The sequence below is a fragment of the Xyrauchen texanus genome, chromosome 2 (genome assembly GCF_025860055.1).
Source record: "Xyrauchen texanus isolate HMW12.3.18 chromosome 2, RBS_HiC_50CHRs, whole genome shotgun sequence".
In the NCBI taxonomy this organism is placed as follows: domain Eukaryota; kingdom Metazoa; phylum Chordata; class Actinopteri; order Cypriniformes; family Catostomidae; genus Xyrauchen; species Xyrauchen texanus.
The window spans coordinates 3,810,191-3,831,342 of record NC_068277.1 but is presented as its reverse complement, the minus strand read 5'-3'; the positions used below and the strand labels follow the sequence as shown (position 1 = coordinate 3,831,342).

At 37.8% G+C, this 21,152-nt stretch overlaps 5 protein-coding genes across 5 annotated transcripts; 3 read left to right on the top strand and 2 right to left on the bottom strand.

Annotated features, from left to right (window-relative positions):
* Window positions 1-507: 507 nt before the first annotated feature.
* Window positions 508-1,099, top strand: LOC127617877 (histone H4). The gene has a single exon (XM_052090017.1). The coding sequence runs from the start codon at window positions 520-522 to the stop codon at window positions 829-831; it is 312 nt and encodes a 103-aa protein (XP_051945977.1). The 5' UTR covers window positions 508-519; the 3' UTR covers window positions 832-1,099.
* A 620-nt stretch (window positions 1,100-1,719) lies between these two features.
* LOC127617690 (histone H2B-like) lies at window positions 1,720-3,029 on the top strand. The gene has a single exon (XM_052089741.1). It carries the CDS (start codon window positions 1,780-1,782, stop codon window positions 2,152-2,154), a length of 375 nt encoding a protein of 124 aa, XP_051945701.1. The 5' UTR covers window positions 1,720-1,779; the 3' UTR covers window positions 2,155-3,029.
* Window positions 3,030-15,153: 12,124 nt separating this feature from the next.
* On the top strand, window positions 15,154-15,470 carry LOC127617895 (histone H4). Its single transcript, XM_052090041.1, has one exon. It carries the CDS (start codon window positions 15,158-15,160, stop codon window positions 15,467-15,469), a length of 312 nt encoding a protein of 103 aa, XP_051946001.1. The 5' UTR covers window positions 15,154-15,157; the 3' UTR covers window position 15,470.
* A 1,371-nt stretch (window positions 15,471-16,841) lies between these two features.
* Window positions 16,842-17,288, bottom strand: LOC127617454 (histone H3). Its single transcript, XM_052089429.1, has one exon. It carries the CDS (start codon window positions 17,250-17,252, stop codon window positions 16,842-16,844), a length of 411 nt encoding a protein of 136 aa, XP_051945389.1. The 5' UTR covers window positions 17,253-17,288.
* Window positions 17,289-17,986: 698 nt separating this feature from the next.
* LOC127617570 (histone H2A-like) lies at window positions 17,987-18,564 on the bottom strand. Its single transcript, XM_052089548.1, has one exon. It carries the CDS (start codon window positions 18,406-18,408, stop codon window positions 18,025-18,027), a length of 384 nt encoding a protein of 127 aa, XP_051945508.1. The 5' UTR covers window positions 18,409-18,564; the 3' UTR covers window positions 17,987-18,024.
* Window positions 18,565-21,152: the final 2,588 nt, after the last annotated feature.

Here is a 21,152-nt window from a genome sequence, read left to right as displayed (position 1 = left end):
TCATTATTTTTCAGAGCTGATATTCTTCTAAACATCTTTGGCATGAGGGTGAGTAAATGATGCGAGACTTTTCATTTTGGGGAAATTATTCCTTTAAGAAGACGTTAGTCAGAATGATCAATCATAATTTACTTAAGCTACATGTTTCCCTCCTCCATATAATGGAAGTGAATGGTGACTGAGTCCCGAACACTCTAATATCTTTTGGGTTCCTCTGAATACATAAAGCTTCATGGGGTGGAAAGAACATGAGGGTGGGGAAGTGATGATATAATATTAATTAAAGGCTGAACTATCACTTTAAGGACACTTATTAGATTTCCCTTTCAGCTTTTTATTTAATAGCTGTTTTAAAAATCAGAATGAGTCACATAAACTGAAAACTGCTTCAGAGTTTTGTGTCGTGTTTTAGGCTCCTCCTTCAGTTCTATGTTTCTACTAGGTCCTGTAGACATCCTTAAATACGCTCTCCAGCAACTCTGTTCTTCACATTCTGTTTATACTCGTCTATTCGGCATCATGTCTGGAAGAGGTAAAGGCGGTAAAGGACTCGGGAAAGGAGGCGCCAAGCGTCACCGCAAAGTGTTGCGTGATAACATCCAGGGAATCACCAAACCCGCCATCCGTCGTCTCGCTCGCCGTGGCGGTGTCAAGCGTATCTCCGGTCTGATCTACGAGGAGACTCGCGGTGTGTTGAAGGTGTTTCTGGAGAACGTTATCCGTGATGCCGTCACCTACACTGAACACGCCAAGAGAAAGACCGTCACTGCCATGGACGTTGTGTACGCGCTGAAACGACAGGGACGAACTCTGTACGGATTCGGAGGATAAACGACTTTATTCAGGAGAAATCAGACCAACCCAACGGCTCTTTTAAGAGCCACCCACAATCTCATACAAAGAGTTGATGTTTTTACTGTACTGATATTTAATTATCACTTCGTGTAATTTATGATCAAGTGTAACTTTTCTAAGTTTCTGAGTTATAATAAAGAATATATTTCATGTAAAAATAATTCATGTTTTCTTCCTGAACAATCTCACAGAAGAGTCAAAGCGATCATAGTTCAATGAGATTAATTATTTTACATTATGAAGTTTCTTTGGAGATCAGTAAGAACTTTCTGTAACAGAAGTTTATAATGAATAACAGCATCGTCTTTCCAAGAATAAAGTGGATTCTTAAATGTTTTGTTTAATCATATTTCATGTGATTTTCAAACACGTACAGAATTACAGATGAAGTTTCTATGGGCGAGTAATAATACAGTCCAGATTTACTTTTAGCACAAAAATATCTGTGTGGCATATATGAGGAAAAACAAATAGACCAGAATAGCACTAAACACAGAAAGATATAAAAAGAAAATTAGATTTTTAGATTAGATTAAAAAAAAAAAATGTATGGTTAAATTATATATATATTGAAATGTTATGAACCTCCTTTTATTTCTTAAGAAGCGTTTTTTTTTTCATTATTTTGCTACAAAATAAAAAGAATGAGCGGGAGAACTAAACAAAGGAAATGTAATCGTGTGGGGGGTGGAAACTTTCAAACGTGAGGCGAGAGGAGGGACTTTCATTTGGAAGTCTTTGATTGGCTCTTTCCGGTCCGTCAAACTTTCAACTGTCCAATGAAATCATTGAATGTGTTTGACCAATGAAAATACGCCATCAGAGGCGCGCGTCATCTCCTCACAGAATTAGCATAGAGGAGGGTATAAATACTTCTGTGAGCGGAATAAGAATCATTATTCTGAGTTTGTTCTTCAGATCATCATGCCTGAACCAGCCAAATCCGCCCCGAAGAAGGGATCCAAGAAGGCCGTCACAAAGACCGCCGGTAAGGGAGGAAAGAAGCGCAGAAAGTCCAGGAAGGAGAGTTATGCTATCTACGTGTATAAAGTCCTGAAACAGGTTCATCCTGACACCGGGATCTCTTCCAAGGCGATGGGAATCATGAACTCTTTCGTCAACGACATCTTCGAGCGCATCGGCGGTGAAGCGTCTCGTCTCGCTCACTACAACAAGCGCTCCACCATCACATCGAGAGAGATCCAGACCGCCGTGCGTCTGCTGCTGCCCGGTGAACTGGCCAAACACGCCGTGTCTGAGGGCACAAAGGCCGTCACCAAATACACCAGCTCCAAGTAAAAGAACATCCTGTTTCTCAACCAACCCAAAGGCTCTTGTAAGAGCCACACATGTTCTCAGTTAAAGAGTATTTTGTGTGTGGCGACTAGGAGATATCGTCACAAATTATTAATCCGAGGTCTCTCAATAGTGGTATAATTATTGTTCGATTAACTTCTTTAGGAGACAGATTTAAAAAAAAAAAGTTATATTACTGATTATAAAGTTAGACTTTTTGTGTTTGTAAACTGAATACTTGAGACAATTTGCTGCTCCTTTCTGTGTAAATATACAATTTTATTGATTTATTAAATACATATTTTTTTCACCCAAGCATTATATATTGACCTTAAGACATGTCTGTTTATTGCATTTTAGGGAAACTAAAGACTATTTTAAGCTTCATTTAACAAACCAAAAAGCTTTCAAATGTGTTTGACATGATGGCAAGTTATTTTCTACTACCAAATTAGCAAATTATTATGATTACTCAAGATTAATGTGTTGGAGTGATGGCTGCTGGAAATGGGGCCTGTCTAGATTTGATCAAAAATGTTTTATTTATTATTGTGCTTTTTTTTTTACATCAGTAATGTCCTGATTATATTTTTTTTTACTTTAGCAGTCGAGTCAAGCTGCACTTTGCAGTGGAAAAGCCCCATTAGCGTAATATGAGGAATGGCCATTTCAGAACATTTTGGCGCCCTATGTGAGATCCCTATTGGTGCCCCCATTACCTCCTCTTTAGCGCCCTCCCAGCTGGTGTCTATTTCTAGAAACGGCCCATATATGTTGTATGATCAGCCAGCTAAAGTTGCAAATTGCCTAAAGACAATAGGTCACAAGCTTTAGTCTATTTTCACCTAATCAATCAATTTATTTCATTTTTGTCCAAATTCTGCAGCCGTGCAAAAAATAAACAAATAAAAATGCAAAGTGCAGAATTATCGTGATTAATAATCATGATAATATTCATGATGTTTTTCAATAAAAATATTGTCATATCCGATTACATCGTCAGTGTTTTGAAATACGAAAAACCTAAACCAAAGATATTTCTAAATTCAAATTACATTTCAATTGAAATGAAAAAGCTCTAAGAATAATGAAGTATATGTTTTACTTTGTTAGACAATGACAACATTATACTGATCTAGCCACCAGTGATAACCATTGATGATATGGTTAAAGATGTACCCAAAGTTTTTAGAGGAGATTGGATATGGATTGGACTGCATTGAGCGGATGTTGCTGCTCCTTGGAACTGGTTCGATCAGAGCAACTAATATGTTCCAGGTCCGTAGCCAGCCTATTGGGGGTCCACTTTTTTCAAAAAGTGGACCTTTTTGCAGTTTTTCTCCTCCTCTTGTATTTAATTATGAGGTTCAAATACTTCATTTTGGTGACCTTTTATGCACTAATTTGTGCTGGATTAGCTTGTCTGCTGGTTAACGAGCACGCTTTTTGATGCACCTAAAATATTTACTGCATTGTTGTAAAATGCTTCCTTATGTAACACCTTTGTCAGTCCATACACAGTTCATAAGTTTAAAGACCACACTAACAACAGAATAGATTTAATGAACTTTACTGAAATATTAATAATAATTCTTCTCATCATCATTTCTTGACTCTCTGTCAATGCCTCTTTGCTTGTTGCTGTATTTGTCTTGACACTTATGGATTTAGTACACTGGTCATTCTCCAAATTGCACCCAAGAAGATTGGAACTATGTTCACAGCTTCATCCAGGTTGACTGCCATGTCATAGTGTGTATGGATGAGGGCCAGGGATGACAAGTGGTCCTCTCCCATGCTGCTACGCATGAATGTGTTCAGTCTCCGGAGAGTGCTGGCTGACCGTTCACATTCACATGAGGTGACAGAGTACAAGCTATTTTGAGAAGCTTGAAGATGTTTGGGTAGATCAGCGCATCACATTGTTTGATTGCCTCAGCACATGAAGTTGGCCTTTGTTCTGATGGCTTGTTTTGCCACTTCAGTGTCCAGCGTTTCAGTTCCTGGTCAATCAGCTCTGGTGAAGGTAAGTCATCTTGGTAAAGTTGGACTACTTCAGAAATGTCCACTGTCACACCTGAGTTGCACTGTATAGACGGAATTAGACCCAGGAGCCTTGATGCGGTTACAGATAGAGGACTGAATCTGGATTCAAACTCCAAGATGACATGGTCTAGGAAAGGTATAGCCATGTTGCGACGATAGTAGTCCTTCACAGTTTCAGCAGGTACATTTTCTCTGTGTGTCTGCCTTCCAGCAACACGTGGTTGACTGGTAGGCTGAACATCGACCTGAGCAGCCATCCTGATGGCTTACTTGTAGATCTGGTTGAAGTCATCCTCAATTGTCTCACGTAGCTCCTTGTAGATATTCTTGACCTTATCTACCATGCTAAATGCCTCCACGATGTCAACTGAGGTTTTTTGCAGCTTCACTGTGATGTCTGTAAGGTGGGACAAGACTTGATAGACGGTGAGGAAGGTCAGGATGAAACCGAAGTTTTGGAGCCCAGACAAGAGACTATAGGCCTCTGCTTTGTACTTGCCCTGCCATCCAGTTGTGACATCTTGGCTGTAATCTTCTGTATGGAGACCAAGTGCGATAACTTCTAGAGCCTTAACAATAAAGACGAAGGCACTATAAAAGTGGCTGTATGCGTCATGTCTTTCTGCCCATCTTGTGCGACATATGTCAATCAGTGGTTTCCTCTGTCCCATAGAGTGTGGATCCTTATGTACAACCTCCATGAGTAGTTGTTCCCTCTTTGGGCTGTAGGTGAAGAATATGATGGTAGACTTCATCTTGTCAATCATGTTGCGCACAACTGGAAGAGCACAGGAGCCTGCAATGACAAGGTTCAGGCAATGCCCATTACAGTGCATGTACACTGCTTTAGGTGCGTCCTTCTTGATCGCAGCCTGGACACCAACATTTTCACTGCTCATGTTGCTGGCACCATCATACCCCTGGCCTCTGCAATCACCAATCTCTATGTTGAGGTGACTCAGCACATCCTTAATTGCGGTTGCAATGTGGCTGCCTGTGATTCGTGGCAGAGAGCAAATCTCCAGCAATTCCTCCCTAATATTTAGGTCTTTGTCCACAAACCTTAAACACAATGGCATCAGCTCTACATTATGGGATGTCACCTCATCAGCCATGACTGTATAGATCTGTGCATTTTTGACTTCGTCCACAATCTGGGCCTGAATAATTTGCTTTCCTATCACGTCAATCATCTGATTTTGAGTTTGGGGTGAGAGGTAGGTGGCATTTCTGAGCTTTGGCCGTTCCATTTGCTGCTTCAGCTTCTCATCATGGTTTGCAAGTAGTTTCATCAGGGCCAAAAAGTTTCCAGGATTGCCAGCAGAATTCTGCTTCTCAGATGTACCTCTAAGGGCAATGCACTGGCGACCACAGTATAGTACACTCTCTGCTACAGACTTGAGTATGTGCCTGTTTTCTTTGATATTGGCTTTCTTCTTACTGTCCATTAGGACAGAGATTTGGGTCTGAGGTTTTTCAACTGACTGGAGAAACAACTGAGCATTTTCAACTGCAGCCAAGTGATATGTTTTTGTTGAATGGCTGCCTATTACCATGCTTTTCTTGTGCCATTTTGTGAATGGGGCATTTACTAACACTCCCATTTGTTTTCTCTCTTTGGCATTGACAAACAGGGCACAGCACACACAGAAGAGACCATCAAGGTTGGAACTATACACCAACCACCAGCCATATTCCTCCAACCACCCGAGTTTGAATGCCCTATTGCAGCCAGCAAGGAATTGTGTTGGAAAAATGAAGTTTTTAGAAGGCTTGTTGTGGTTCCTGAGTAAATGGTATTTCTGGCCATCAGACATTTAACGCACACTCTCTAAGATTTCTTCCACCGATTTTGTGGCCTGAATGAAAAATCCTATATCATTAAATATCTCCTGACCTTCCATGACAGGGTGTGGGTCCTCTTGACCTTCTCTGAGCTGTTGCATTTCACCTTGACCTTCTCTGAGCTGTCGCATTTCACCTTGACCTTCACTGAGCTGTCGCATTTCACCTTGACCTTCCCTGAGCTGTCGCATTTCACCTTGACATTCTCTGAGCTGTCGCATTTCACCTTGACCTTCCCTGAGCTGTCGCATTTCACCTTGACCTTCCCTGAGCTGTCGCATTTCACCTTAACCTTCTCTGAGCTGTCGCATTTCACCTTGACCTTCGCTGAGCTGTTGTGAATCATCTGTAAATATACAGTATACGCATTGGTCACATAGTGTAAAGTGAATCCAACCGTTTCATTATCTGAAATACACTTGTATATTATTTGGCATGGATAACCATAACTTCCCTACAAAAATAATCACCACAAAGTTATATGTTCCTTTTATCCAGTAACAGTTGGCTTCATACTTTTTGGAAGACAATCAAGGTACATTTTAAAAAATATATATACATATATTTTAATATATATAATAAATATTAATTAATTATATTAATTATATAAATAATATTAGTTTCACATGATTTATATGTATGCTTAGAAGCAGTTTAGCCTAGCCTATAACATAAATTAAAAATACTTTGGTGTTTTTATCATTTTGTGGTTTATAGATCTTATATAGAAAAATCACTGTATAACAGAAACAACCTCAGCTACCTTCTGCTCCAGTGGGGTTGACGACTGTTAGCTATCAAATGTTATAGGTTATGTACAGGGTTGGGGAGTAACGGAATACATGTAACGGCATTATGTAATCAGGATACAAAAATTCAGTAACTGTAATTCGTTAGAGTTACGTCAAAAAACGTAGTAATCAGATTATAGTTACTTTTTAAAAAAGGGGGGATACTTTCAGGATTAAAATGGTTTCATTTAAAACTAAATAAATCTGTATTTTGGCATAATAACACTATATTAAGCATTGCTTGATTAATGACTCACGACACAATTCACGTGTGCCACCCGCTGGTGCATGCGCAAAATAACAGCTCTCTACAACAATCTCCTCAGACACAGATTGAATCACTGCTGCTAAAAACGATGCTGCCCACGGGTAAAAATGCTTTCATTTCTTGGAAATTCCGCTGCTATTTTGTTTTTAAAGAAGAAAATGCCAACAACATGGTTGTACAGTGCAAACTGTGCCTTCCAGCAACGAAAACACTTTCTTTATCAAATGACTCGACATCCAACCTAAATAAGCATTTGCATTCTCTATTTTCCTGTTGAAGAAACATTTCCATTGTCTAAAAAAATTCTTTATTATATTTGCTTGAAAATGTTTATTTGTATTCTGTATTTTCCTGGTGAAGAAACATTTCCATTTAATTTTTTCTTGTACATGTCAAGTTAAAAATAAAACAAAATAATTTGTAATACCATACTGTAGCCACTAGATGTCTCTATAGTACTTTACATAAATATTTATTCAGGGCTGTGAAATTCTTAATAAATAAAAGTTTTTGTTTTTTAAAATAATATCTGTCCTTGAAGTAATCCAAAAGTAATCAGTTACATTACTTTCATATTGTGGTACTTGGATTACGTTACTGAATACTTTTTTTATGAAGTAATTTGTAACTGTAACAGAATTCATTTTTAAAGTAACCCTCCCAAGCTTATGTATAACAACCTTACCCTGTTTGCTAGTTTTTTTGGACATATGTTCAATATTCTGAGACAATGACACTGCTGCCTGCTTTCTCTTCAGTCTCTCCTGCTCTTTTCGCCCCATACTCACTATTTGGTTGTACAGCCTGATATAAAATCAGTCAAAAAACCTTTTTTGAAGCTTTGTCAATGACTAAACACTCATTCATTAGATGTATGTACATCCATCTTCACTCAACTAGTACATACTCGTGACCTCATACATCCTCACACTATCAGTGCATCGGTGCAAAATAAACTCATAACAGTTAATAAATAAAGGATAACATGACACGCATAAAAAACACTCAGACTAACTCACATTAAGACATAACACTCTCACATACTAGGCATCGTAAATCAATTAAATCATTCCAGATAATTTACCTCAAGCGGTCTGCTTTGAAGTTCTCAGAGGAATAAGATGCGCACCGAAGGAGAAGCATTTCCATTGGCTCCAGTCTGCCGGTATTGGCCAATCACAAAAGTCGATATTGCACAGCCGATATCACTGAATATCCAACTATGTTTTATTATTAATTACGCTACGTTTATATGGCTATAATATTGTAGACTATTGAGTGTATAAAATATAGAAATCCTTTTTATAATAAAAAATATATATATATATATAACCCCCCCATCATTCAGAGGCGATGCTTCTTCACCGTTGCTTTGAAAAGTGTATTGCGATAACTCTCTCTGAACTGCACGCGCGGCACACACACACACACACATGTCCAGCTACAATATTAAATCATATTAATTTGAAACAGCAATCCAGAATATTTGTCACAAGCATTGATTAAAACAATGATGACAATAATCACATGAAAAAAAAACGACATAAATTCTGGACCTTTGGCAGTGGGGGGGGGTGTTGTTCGTTTGAACCACCCGAACCCCCCCTGCCTACGGGCTTGTGTTCACATAATGGGCAATCTGACAGCCAAACAATACTGCTGGCATCCAATTATGTGTGGGAATGTCTACTGCTGGAGTTTAGAATGATGATCTGCTACAATGGTGAGTATTTTACATGCACTGTACATGTTCCTTACGACTGTTAAATACATAAAATATGCATTTTTAAACGCAATGTCTCGTTCCCTTCGTCTCAGGGAACCGAGGTTACATACGTAACCGAGATGTTATTACTTCTTTGTTACCATAAAATCCTAGCAAAACTGTTCAATATACTCCACTTACCTGCAATGTCAACCTTTTTACAAACTTTGTGTTGATTTAAGAGAAAGGAGTTTCTGAATTTAGTTTTACTATCACTTATCACTATCACTATAAAATACTGTCCAGACACAGATGAAAATTGTTTTTTGATGCAAATAATTTCCACGCTTCGGAAAAGTGTTTCTTTTGTGACATATGAAACTATTAAGAGTTTGCTTACATGCTTGCCACACTTTTATAACGACAGGCTGTAAAGTGAAGTTCCATGATTTATATCGGAAATCTGTTTTTGTTTCCTGATCTTTGGTATTTTATCTTATTTAAAGTATAATTAACTATTTAGTATATTAAGTTTGTAAAATAATAAAATAAACAAAAGATTGTGCTGATACTTTATAGTCAAAATAATCATCTTTTGTGCCTCACCAGTGACTAGATGACCTGAAGCTTTGGGACAAGGTTAGTTATGCTGATATCATTAAAGGGATAGTTCCTCCTAAAATTAAAATTCTCTCATCATTTACTCGCCCTCTTTCTTCTGCTGAACACAAGCTAAGATTTTTTGAATATTTCAGCTCTGTTGGTCCATACAATTCAAATGAATGGTGACCAAAATGTTGAAGTTCCAAAAATCACATAAAGGCAGCATTAAAGTAACACATGAATCCAGTGGTTAAATCGATGTCTTCAGAAGTGAAATGATAAGTGAGAAACGGATCGATATTTATGTCCTCTTAATATAAACTATCCTGCCTGCTTAGTAGGTTTACATGCGCACAACTAATGTGAATCTCCAAAAACAAAAGAAGAAAATGAAAATGGATATCTATAGTAACAAAAGACTTAAACATTAATTTTGTTGAACATAATAACATTTTAATTGATGGAATTTATTTTCATGTTTTACTTATTTGCTTTTGTTTGATCTTTGTTTGAAAAGACTTGTTATTGTCCAAGAGTCATGTCGAAGGCTGCACTAAGAGCTAAAAGCACTAGAAGAGAAATGCAGGCTTGTTGATCAGATGATAGTCATTATTAACTCTGATAAGTCCAGTCACTGTACTGTGATGAGGCCTAAATCTTGACTGAAATTGTTAATGTATCCTATTTCTCTGAAACAAACATAATTTGGAGGACACAACTTTTTCTAGTATTTTTAACATAAACAGGAGATTTGAAATCGGTCTGTAATTTGCCAATTCTCCAGGATCAAGATGTGGGTTTAAAATAAGTGGTTTGATAACTGCCATTTTAAAGTTTCTTGGGACATGTCTTAAGGATAGTGAGGAGTTAATAATATTAATAAGAGGTTCTGAGATTACAAGAAATACCTCTTTTAAGAGGTTAGTTGGTATTGGATCTAACATACATTTTTGTTTGTTGATGTTTCGATGTTGTTTTGTGCTCTTCATGACCTATGACAGCGAAGGATTGAAGTTGTGAGGAAAATTATTAGACACTGTTTTCTGAGGTGCTGTGACAGATGATTGCATGATTAAAATTGTATTTCTGATTATTTCAATTTTATCATTAAATACATTTATGAAGTCATTACTGTTGTGCTGCAATGTAATATCTGGTTCAGTTGAGGCTTTATTTCAGTTTAATGACTAAACACCTTGGATTGTTGTGGTTATTTTCTTTGAGTTTGTTAAAATATGCTGACCTGACAACATTTAGTGACTGTCTGTAGCTACAGACACTATCCTTTCATGAACCGCATAATCATGCGCACAACTAATGTGCCCATGTGGGAAGATGGCGCCGTTGTGTGTGGCTTGCCGTCGGACATCTGGTCCAGTCTTTAGTTTGTTTGTCTTGTTTATCTTTTATTTAACACAACGCACCTCGTCAATATTGGTATATGACAAATTAACTCTGTTAAGTTTGCAAATTAGTGCAAACGATCTGATATACCCAGCTCGAAATGGCTCATCTCATTCATCTCATTTTCTGACGTCAGTACCTGACAACCTGCGCCGCTGGCCGTGTTTTCTACCGGTGAGGAGGCGTAGGAGAAAACGCGGAAGACGGGGTGGCTTTGCCGTTAAGCTGAAGCATTTCCTGGCTCAACAACAACGAGAGTCGCGTCCCTCTCTGGGTCTCCATGTGAAGGGTTTGGTCGGCGATTTTTCCATTCGCTGGCTCTTTGGATCCAGTGTATGAATGGAATAAGAATACTTCAGTGATCACGGCTGTGACTGTTCAGTTACCTGTCTCACGGCTCGCCCGCTTACACCGCGCTGGAGTGTGTTTGAGTAATCTTCGACGTTTTTCTCGGATTCGGCAGGCGCGACTGAAAATCTGCCTGGTCTAAGGATGGCGTTGTTAAATGCCAGATCAGTGGTAAATAAGACTGCTATTATTAATGACTTCTTCTCTTCGCGGGAACTTGATTTTTTATTCATTACTGAAAGTTGGCTTACTAATGGGGACCAAAGTCCGTTTTCTGATCTTTTACCTCAAAATTGTTCGTTTTTTAATTCTCCTCGTAAAACGGGCCGCGGTGGAGGACTGGTCTCTGTTTTTAAAGAAAAATTTTCTTGTTGCCAAATTATGTTTTATGACTTTCGGAGTTTCGAGCTGCAGTTGTTTACATTTGATCTGAATGGTCCACTCCTGGTTGCTCTGATATACCGCCCTCCTAAGCACAATATAAATTTTTTAAATGAGTTTGCTGACTTTTTGGGGAATTTCTACCTAAATATGAGAAAGTGTTAATTCTTGGTGATTTTAACATTCATGTGTGTTGCGCAACGGACTCATTATCTAAAGAATTTTCTACTTTGATAAATGCATTTGATCTCGAACAATATGTGAAAATCCCGACTCATCAGCTGGGACATACTCTTGACCTTGTGCTTTCATATGGCATTTCTCTTTTGAGCTTGAGGTCACTGAAAATGGGTTTTCTGACCATAAATCTGTTATGTTTTCTGTTCCATGGGTACCAAATTATGCTAAAGCCACTAAATGTGTCCGTAAATCTAGAAAAATTACTTCATCTACTAGTAAATCCTTTTCATTAGCTTTCTGTGATGCTATTCAATCAGTAGATGTAAGTCAGTATGTTTTGAGTCCAGAGGAGCTCCTATTTAGACTCAACTCCACTGCTTTGAATGTCTTGGATTCAGTTGCTCCTGTAAAGACTTTAAAACTCAAACCTAGATCTGAGCCCTGGATTGACGATAATGTACGCTCTTCGAGGCAGATCTGTAGACGAGCGGAGCGCAAGTGGAAAAAGGATCGGCTCCAGATTTCGTTTGAATTATTAAGAGAATCATTATCCAATTTCCAGAAGGCAGTGAAAATAGCAAAATCCAGGTATTTTGAGGATCTTATTAAAAATAACTACCATAGGCCCAAAACTCTTTTTACTGTTTTCAACACTGTTGTTAACCCAAACGTCTCTGAGTACCCTGCTGTGTCAAAAACAATGTGTGAGGATTTTCTGAGCTTTTTTGTTAATAAGATTAATGCTATCAGATTGGGGATATCTCGCCCTGCTTCTGATCCGTCCATCCCCTCTGTTTGTTTTGCAGAGTTCAGTCAATTTGAACCTATTTCTTTTTACATCTTCAAGAATTAGTATGCCAGCTTAAGCCGTCAGGCTCTTCCATTGATGTCATGCCTCCATATTTCCTGAAACAAGTTTTTGATGCAGTGGGTCCATACCTTGTGACTATGATTAACCGATGTTTTGAAACTAGTTCTGTACCTGATGTGTTAAAACATGCTACAGTACATCCTTTGCTTAAGAGACAGAATCTAAACCCTACTGTTTTAGATAATTATAGGCCAATTTCTAATTTGTCTTTTATTTCAAAGATCCTCGAGAAAATAGTTCTTCAACAATTGCAGAGTTTTTTAGATGAAAATGAGATATTTGAGGTCTTTCAATCAGATTTTAGAAAATACCATTCTACAGAGACAGCACTCTTGAAGGTCTTAAATGATATTCTACTTACTGGTGACTCTGGAGACTGTGCTGTGCTTGTGCTCCTAGATTTGAGTGCTGCGTTTGACACTGTTGACCATGCTGTCCTTCTTACTCTTACTCTTATTCTTGGAGCACTGCGCAGGCATAAAAGGAAGTGCTCTTGAATGGTTTAAATCATATCTTTCAAATAGAAGTTTTAATGTTATCATGGGTGAACATTCATCTAAGGCAGCTTCTCTATTATGTGGTGTTCCTCAGGGTTCCATCTTAGCTCCGATTCTTTTTTCTCTGTATATGCTACCATTGGGTTCTATTTTTAGGAAACATGGTCTGTCATTTCATTGCTATGCAGATGATACTCAAATCTATCTGCCCTTAAAGAAGAGTTCAAATGGTCTGGATGCACTTTTGACCTGTTTGGCTGATGTGAGGGCCTGGTTGTCTTTAAATTTTCTTAACTTTAATCAGAGTAAAACTGAGATAATAGTGTTTGGTCCTTCAGACTCTGTTAGTCCACCGAAAATTAATTTTGGTGAGTTATCCTCGTCTGTGAAGCCTTGGGTTAAAAATCTAGGGGTTGTTTTCGATGATGGGCTGAAATTTGACAAACATATCAATACAGTGGTCAAATCATGTTTCTTTCAGCTTCGACTTTTAGCTAAAGTAAAACCTATTTTGTCAAGAAAAAATTTTGAACAATTAATTCATGCTTTTATTATTTCGAGATTGGATTACTGTAACTCACTATACTTTGGGATTAGCCAGTCAGCTTTTTCGCGGTTACAGAGAGTTCAAAATGCAGCTGCAAGACTTTTAACCAGGACTAAAAAACGAGACCACATTACGCCTGTTTTGCGTTCTCTTCACTGGTTGCCCGTGCGTTACCGAGTGAATTTTAAAATTCTTCTTTTGGTGTTTAAATCATTAAACGGTCTGGCCCCTTCTACTAACTGAATATCGTCCAGTTCTGTCTCTCCGGTCTACTAACCAGAGATTGTTGTGTGTTCCAAAGTCGAAGCTGAGGCGCAGGGGTGAACGGGCTTTTTCAGTAGCTGCGCCCAGACTGTGGAATGCACTACCCTTGTGTATTCGCTCTGCATCATCGTTGTTTGTTTTTAAATCTAAGCTAAAAACGCATCTTTTTGAACTGGCTTATATTCAATGAGAAAGTGTATTGTACGTTTTTTAAACTGTTTTTTATTACAGTTTTTATTTTTATTATTGTTTTATTGTATTGTATTGTCTTATGTCTACTATAGTATGTGCAGCACATTGGACAACCTCGGTTGGGATTAATGGTGCTATATAAATAAAATTGACATTGACATTGACATAATACTTCTAATTTTGTATTCTTCCACTTATGCTCTCAAGAGTGCAGCTCTGAAAATGGAGCATGAGTGTGATCATTGTACTATGGTGTGGGACTTTTTTCTTTAATTGTCTTAATTAAATCAATCAAATTAATCAATAAGTGATGCTATCTTTAATTGTTGAAAGAATAGTTCTTTCAGCTTTTTATTTAACAGCTGTTTTAAAAATCAGAACGAGTCACGTAAACTGAAATCTGCTTGAGAGTTTTCTTTCAGGCTAAATTCATCCCAGAGATCATAAAATTAATTAGAGCACAATCATGTATATTTACAATCTACAATATCTGCAAAAAGGAAGATAAAACCATTCTTATATGTAACGCTCATATTTAGGCCTGCAAATGATCCAGGATACAGCAGCACGTCTGGCCTTTAATTGTAAAATACAATAATGAAACTAAGAGGTAATAATTAGAAATATCAGACCTTTCTATTTTTATATATGTATTTGTCAATAGAGAATGTGGTTAATAAATTGAGTGATTGGTAGTTTTGAAGTTGACCACACAATCAACATTCTCATGAAGTCCATTCACAAACTATTTAGTTAATTTTCCTTTTCAGTGTGCATTAGTGAGTTTGTTTTATAACACATTTCATTGTTCAAGTATTCTCCCCCATTTTACAAATGCGAATTTGGAAACTGACCTGAAACGAATTCTCGTAAAAAAAAATAAACAAAATAAAATTCGTGTGAATCTAAGCTTTGGTACGTCAGCGCTGAGAAGGAAAAATACGTGTCGTGTTTTAGGCTCCTCCTTCAGTTCTATGTTTCTACTAGGTCCTGTAGACATCTTTAAATACGCTCTTCAGCATGTCTACACTTCATATTCTGTTTATACTCGTACATTCGGCATCATGTCTGGAAGAGGTAAAGGCGGTAAAGGACTCGGGAAAGGAGGCGCCAAGCGTCACCGCAAAGTGTTGCGTGATAACATCCAGGGAATCACCAAACCCGCAATCCGTCGTCTCGCTCGCCGTGGCGGTGTCAAGCGTATCTCCGGTCTGATCTACGAGGAGACTCGCGGTGTGTTGAAGGTGTTTCTGGAGAACGTTATCCGTGATGCCGTCACCTACACTGAACACGCCAAGAGAAAGACCGTCACTGCCATGGACGTTGTGTACGCGCTGAAACGACAGGGACGAACTCTGTACGGATTCGGAGGATAAACGACTTTATTCAGGAGAAATCAGACCAACCCAACGGCTCTTTTAAGAGCCACACACAATCTCACACAAAGAGTTGAAAGTATTGACTGCACTGATGTTTAATTATAATCACTTCGTGTAATTTATACGTAAGTTGAACTTTTCTAAGAATCTTTTTCCTGTAAAAATAATTCATGTTTTCTCCCTGAACAATCTCACATAGAGTCAAAGCGATCATAGTTCAATGAGATTAATTTACATTATGTTCTTTGAAGGGGAGCAACACTATCAAGAGTGCTGGAGATTACTGCATTTATATTTTCTGCTTACTGAGTGTTAACATCACTTATCTTCCAGATCTATCTTTAATTGTTGAAAGAATAGTTCTGCCTGAACGATAGCATGTTGTAGATTGAGTAAATTAGCTGATGGCAGTATACAAGAGATGAGGTAATGATCCGAGATGTCATCACTCTGCAGAAGAATTTCTATTTTATCAACTTCAACTCCAAATTTTTATAAATAAACTTCAAAAATGTATAAAGATTAAAATATATATTTTTTAAATTTATTTTGGATATATTATTGTCATAATTACTAATCATTTGTTGTGTTAATCTTTGTAAGAGAACAATTGAGGAATAATAAACCTCTTTATTATTAAAGGGGTTAAATGAGGTCAGAGGTCACTAAAGATCTGATGAATCCATGTATTTCATACAAACAACTTGTTTGTTCAGGGAGAAGATGCGTTTATTTCCCCATGAACTTTATTCTTTCCAAAATCACAATCATTACAGAAAAATACAAATCGATCATAAATTACAAGCGAATAAGACTAAAAGTCTCAACAGTCAAGACATCAACTCTTAACGCACGCTCAGTTTTGCTCAAACATGTACAACATGTGCGTGTTGATGGTGTAGTGGCCTAAAGAGCATAACTGGTAATCAGAAGGTTGCTGGTTCGACCCCCACAGTCACCACCATTGTGTCCTTGAGTAAGGCATTTAATCCAGTATTTAACGTGCAATCATTTACTCCCGTGTTCAAAACCCTGATAATTATCCTTGAAATTAAAACAAAAATTGCTAAATTCTACATTTAACTGAAAGATTAAACTTCTCAGGACAAATATTTTTAACCAACGTCAATAGGGGCAAGTTGTCACTTTGTTCTAATATCATAGTAGTTTTTTTAAAAGGCACCTAATAATGTTTTTTTTTTTTTTCCAAGTAAATATCATTTACAGCAGCCTAATAGAGCGGAAACGGTAAACTAATAAAAAAACTTATAAACCATCAATAATAAAAACTGGAAATTAACTCGTTCAGTGGATTGAAGTGGCTCTTAAAAGAGCCTTTGGGGTTGATGTGGATGACGTCACTGTGGATTTAAGCTCGTTCTCCACGAATGCGGCGGGCCAGCTGAATGTCTTTGGGCATGATGGTGACCCTCTTGGCATGGATGGCACACAAGTTGGTGTCCTCAAACAGACCGACCAAATAAGCCTCGCTGGACTCCTGCAGGGCCATGACAGCGGAACTCTGGAAGCGCAGATCCGTCTTGAAATCCTGAGCGATTTCTCTCACCAGACGCTGGAAAGGCAGTTTGCGAATCAGCAGCTCAGTGGACTTCTGATAACGGCGGATCTCTCGCAGAGCCACGGTACCGGGCCTGTAACGATGAGGCTTCTTGACTCCGCCGGTGGCTGGTGCGCTCTTACGGGCGGCTTTAGTAGCGAGCTGCTTCCTCGGGGCTTTTCCACCGGTGGATTTACGAGCGGTCTGTTTAGTTCTTGCCATGACTTCAACGATTCTTCTCCGTTCTTCACAGAAAATGTGACTGAATGTTCCGCTGCTGCTGCTCTTTAAAGCCTTGTGTGACCATGAGTTCAGTGGGGGGAGGGTTCCGAGGCTTGTGATTGGCTGATAGTGACGTCTATGTGTGACAGTTGACCAATGACTGTGCGGCTCGTGTGTTCAAACAAGCGGCGACAGTTTCTTCAAGATCTTTTATTCAGTTCATCTCATCTGTATTTTAGATTATACTGTATGTTGCATGTTAAACTGATATTAAATATAAACGTGATATTCCGTGTGTGCACATGTATAATTATCCCACACCTAATTATTCATTCCTGCTATCTGTATTTTGATGTCGATGTTTTTAATTAGACTTGATTCTTTGTATAACGTTACAGAACACATTTTAACCTACAAGGGTTATCTTATAATAATCTGAGATTAAATATAGAGATATTATATTATTTATGTGCATACAATTAATCCAGACCCAGTAATTCATGTTTTATCTGAAGTAGATACTGTGTTTGTTTTTCCCCAGGCACGAATGATACTTGATTCTATGTGTAGCTTTATAAATAACATTAACCTTTTAGAGTCAACACTGCATTTATAAATTTGAGGTACGAATGATAAAATGTAACTTTAACCTCACACTTTGCTTCTTGTGGATCTCATAATATTAATTCAAGTAAATCATCACTCTCTTATAGTTAAATTGGGTGGCTCTTAAAAGAGCCTTTGTGTTTCAGTGAATCAGACTTTAGTCCGTTTACTTCTTGGCGGGTTTCTCGGTCTTCTTGGGCAGCAGCACAGCCTGGATGTTGGGCAGCACACCACCCTGAGCGATGGTCACTCCACCCAAGAGTTTGTTCAACTCCTCGTCGTTCCGCACTGCCAGCTGCAGGTGACGGGGAATGATACGAGTCTTCTTGTTGTCCCGAGCGGCGTTTCCAGCCAACTCCAGGATTTCAGCGGTGAGATACTCGAGCACAGCGGCCAGATAAACAGGAGCACCGGCACCAACGCGCTGTGCGTAGTTTCCTTTGCGGAGCAGCCTGTGAACACGACCGACGGGGAACTGCAGTCCTGCCCTGGAGGAACGAGTTTTAGCCTTTGCTCGCGCTTTACCGCCGGTTTTACCTCTGCCGCTCATTTTCGATTAGTAGCAAATACTGTAATGTCACAGTGAAATAGTGGTTCGTCGTGTTCCCGATCACAGTATTTATAAGAGTGTGTCAGACTCCTATTGGCTAGAGTCTGGAAAACATTCTAACCAATCACTGCTCTTCCCTCCAAACTCCAAACCACGCCCCCTCTCTCTGATGATGAATGTGCTCAAGAGTGAGATTCAACTCTGAAGTATTTGTAACACTTGATAATAAGTTTCCAATTGTTATTAACATTAATTAACAACATTATTTAAAATTAACGAACAATGAACAATTGTGTTTTATTAGCTACAATTGACAAAGATTAATAAATGTTGTAAAAATATATTATGCTTTGTTTAGTTCATAATTATACATTTACACATTTTAAGGAATGAAACCTTATTGTAAAACGTCAACAAAATATTTAATGTAAAACAACAACAATAATATTAATTAGTAGAATATTTGATATGAAAGTTAAAATCAAACTTTATCAAAACATGTACAAAATCATGTTTTGTACATGTTATATTAATCATACATGTTGAATAAATTGCTTACCGATTGAGATGTGTGTGCTAGATAGATGTTATTTCATTGCATATTTATCTGACCTATATGACACAACCACCACCAAAACACACAGTTATATTTTAAGAAATACATGAACTGGATTTTATTAGTTTAGAAAGGTATCTCAGAATTGTATTCCCCCATTGTCACCTCACGCATACCCCAGTTTGAGAAACATAGAGGGTTTCTGAATAAGCTTTTTATTTTGAGTATAATATTTATGCATAGCCTACAAAGCAAGACAGTATTTATGGAAACCATATATATATATATATATATATATATATATATATATATATATATATATATATATATATATTAACCTTAAGTCATCTCAGTGCATGCTTGTTTTGAAATGATCCACTGTGCATATAGATGCCACAACTGCAAAGGCTTATGTTATATAATTTTAATGGAATAATTTTTAATGCCACCAAAATGTCATAAAATGGTTTGTTTCATGAATCAAACTACTTGTTTATTATACAACAAAAATGTAGAATAGATTTCTAGAGACATTTTCTCTACATACAAAATCGATGTAGATTGTTGCTCGGATCCTTTGTCGTCAATCCCAACGCCCTGTAGGTACAACTCCTGACAGGAAAATCCTTCAGAGCGGCTATGAAAAAAAGCTATATAGAAATAAAGTGCCCAGACCAATACAGCTACACAGGTTGTCAATACCTCCAAAAGCACAGTGGTGGCACCTACAGTCTCAAACGTAATCATGAGTACCAAGTTATAGGACAGATGGGGATAACTGATATGGTGTGACTTTTATGTGAAGTGTGACAATGACAACCATCACAAAATTAAAACTTAAGTTATATATTAAGTATTTCTCTTAAATATTAAGAGCGATAACTGCAACAAAAAAACATGACACATACCCATTTCAGTGACCATAGTGCTCTCCTCTATAGTGGTATCCTCCATTAATGATTATGTTGCCATCTCTACTGTAATATTCATGGAAACGCCTTGTAGATTACACTTGACTCTGTAAATATGATATATACATTTGATATTTCCAAATATGCTTAGCAGGTTATATGACAACTAATGTGATTGTAATGTTATATATATATATAAAATATTGTTTGTTGTTATTATTTGCTTTTTCTTTATATTAGATTAAAAAAAAATTTCAGCATTGTCTGCCATGATGTCAACTTTAAGATTTTCCTTGGTGGCACTGACACGGTTCGCAACTTTGGCGGACATCTTGCAGGTGTAACGTTACTATTCTCAAATGTCAATGCTAGCAGAGGATCAGTGTGCGCAGGTGTCGGCCTGGAGTTTAATGACAGAGGAATGGACTTAGTCATTCTAAAATACGTCTCAAGTATCTTAAAAGGAAATTCATACTGTACAGGACAGAGGGCAGAAATATCAGGCAAAATGGCTTTATGCTCACTAACATAGCTATCCTAGTATCGTTAGGCTTTTAACAATAGATTTCTCCAGTTATAATAACTTCTAAAACATGTACAAAATAAAACAAGTATTGTGCTACACAGTTAAAAGGGTGTAGTATATATAATTGTGTTATATTTGAACACGATGTGTTTGGCTATGGAATGATTTCTCGTTTTGTCCAAGGCCGTTCTCACAAACGTATACATTTCATACATTTCTCCAGTTTCTAGCAGGTTTCGAGAATGGGTGAAACTGACTGTCTGGGTACCTGCGGTCTGTGTTGCAAGTCCAATGGGCTATATGCACGGTTACTTCCTGGTTTAGATAAGCCAGCTCGGGCATTTCCGGTCAACTGTCATTCCTGAAGATGTCAAAGATGTTTTATACGTGCTGCCTGCAGGATCTACCTCGAGCCAACACAATTGATGATGTACACCGCCTGATTCATTCAAATTCAAAGACTTCATCAAGCAAACGTGAAAAGGGATTTATTATATCCAGCTATATCCATGACTACGAAGGTAAGTTAGCAAAAGTACGCTATAATTCTTTCGTTCTGTAAACTAGCTATAGACAGCTAACTTAGCTAATGTTATCGAACGTAAGTTAGCTACTGTTAAATTGAAAGACCAACGATAGCTTAACGTTAGCATTGGTAAACAGAATATAACCACTAAGTTGGCAGCATTTAGATATGTAGATCTGTCTCCCGCTACTCTCCTTGACATAACCTGGCTTGGCACTAGCAAAA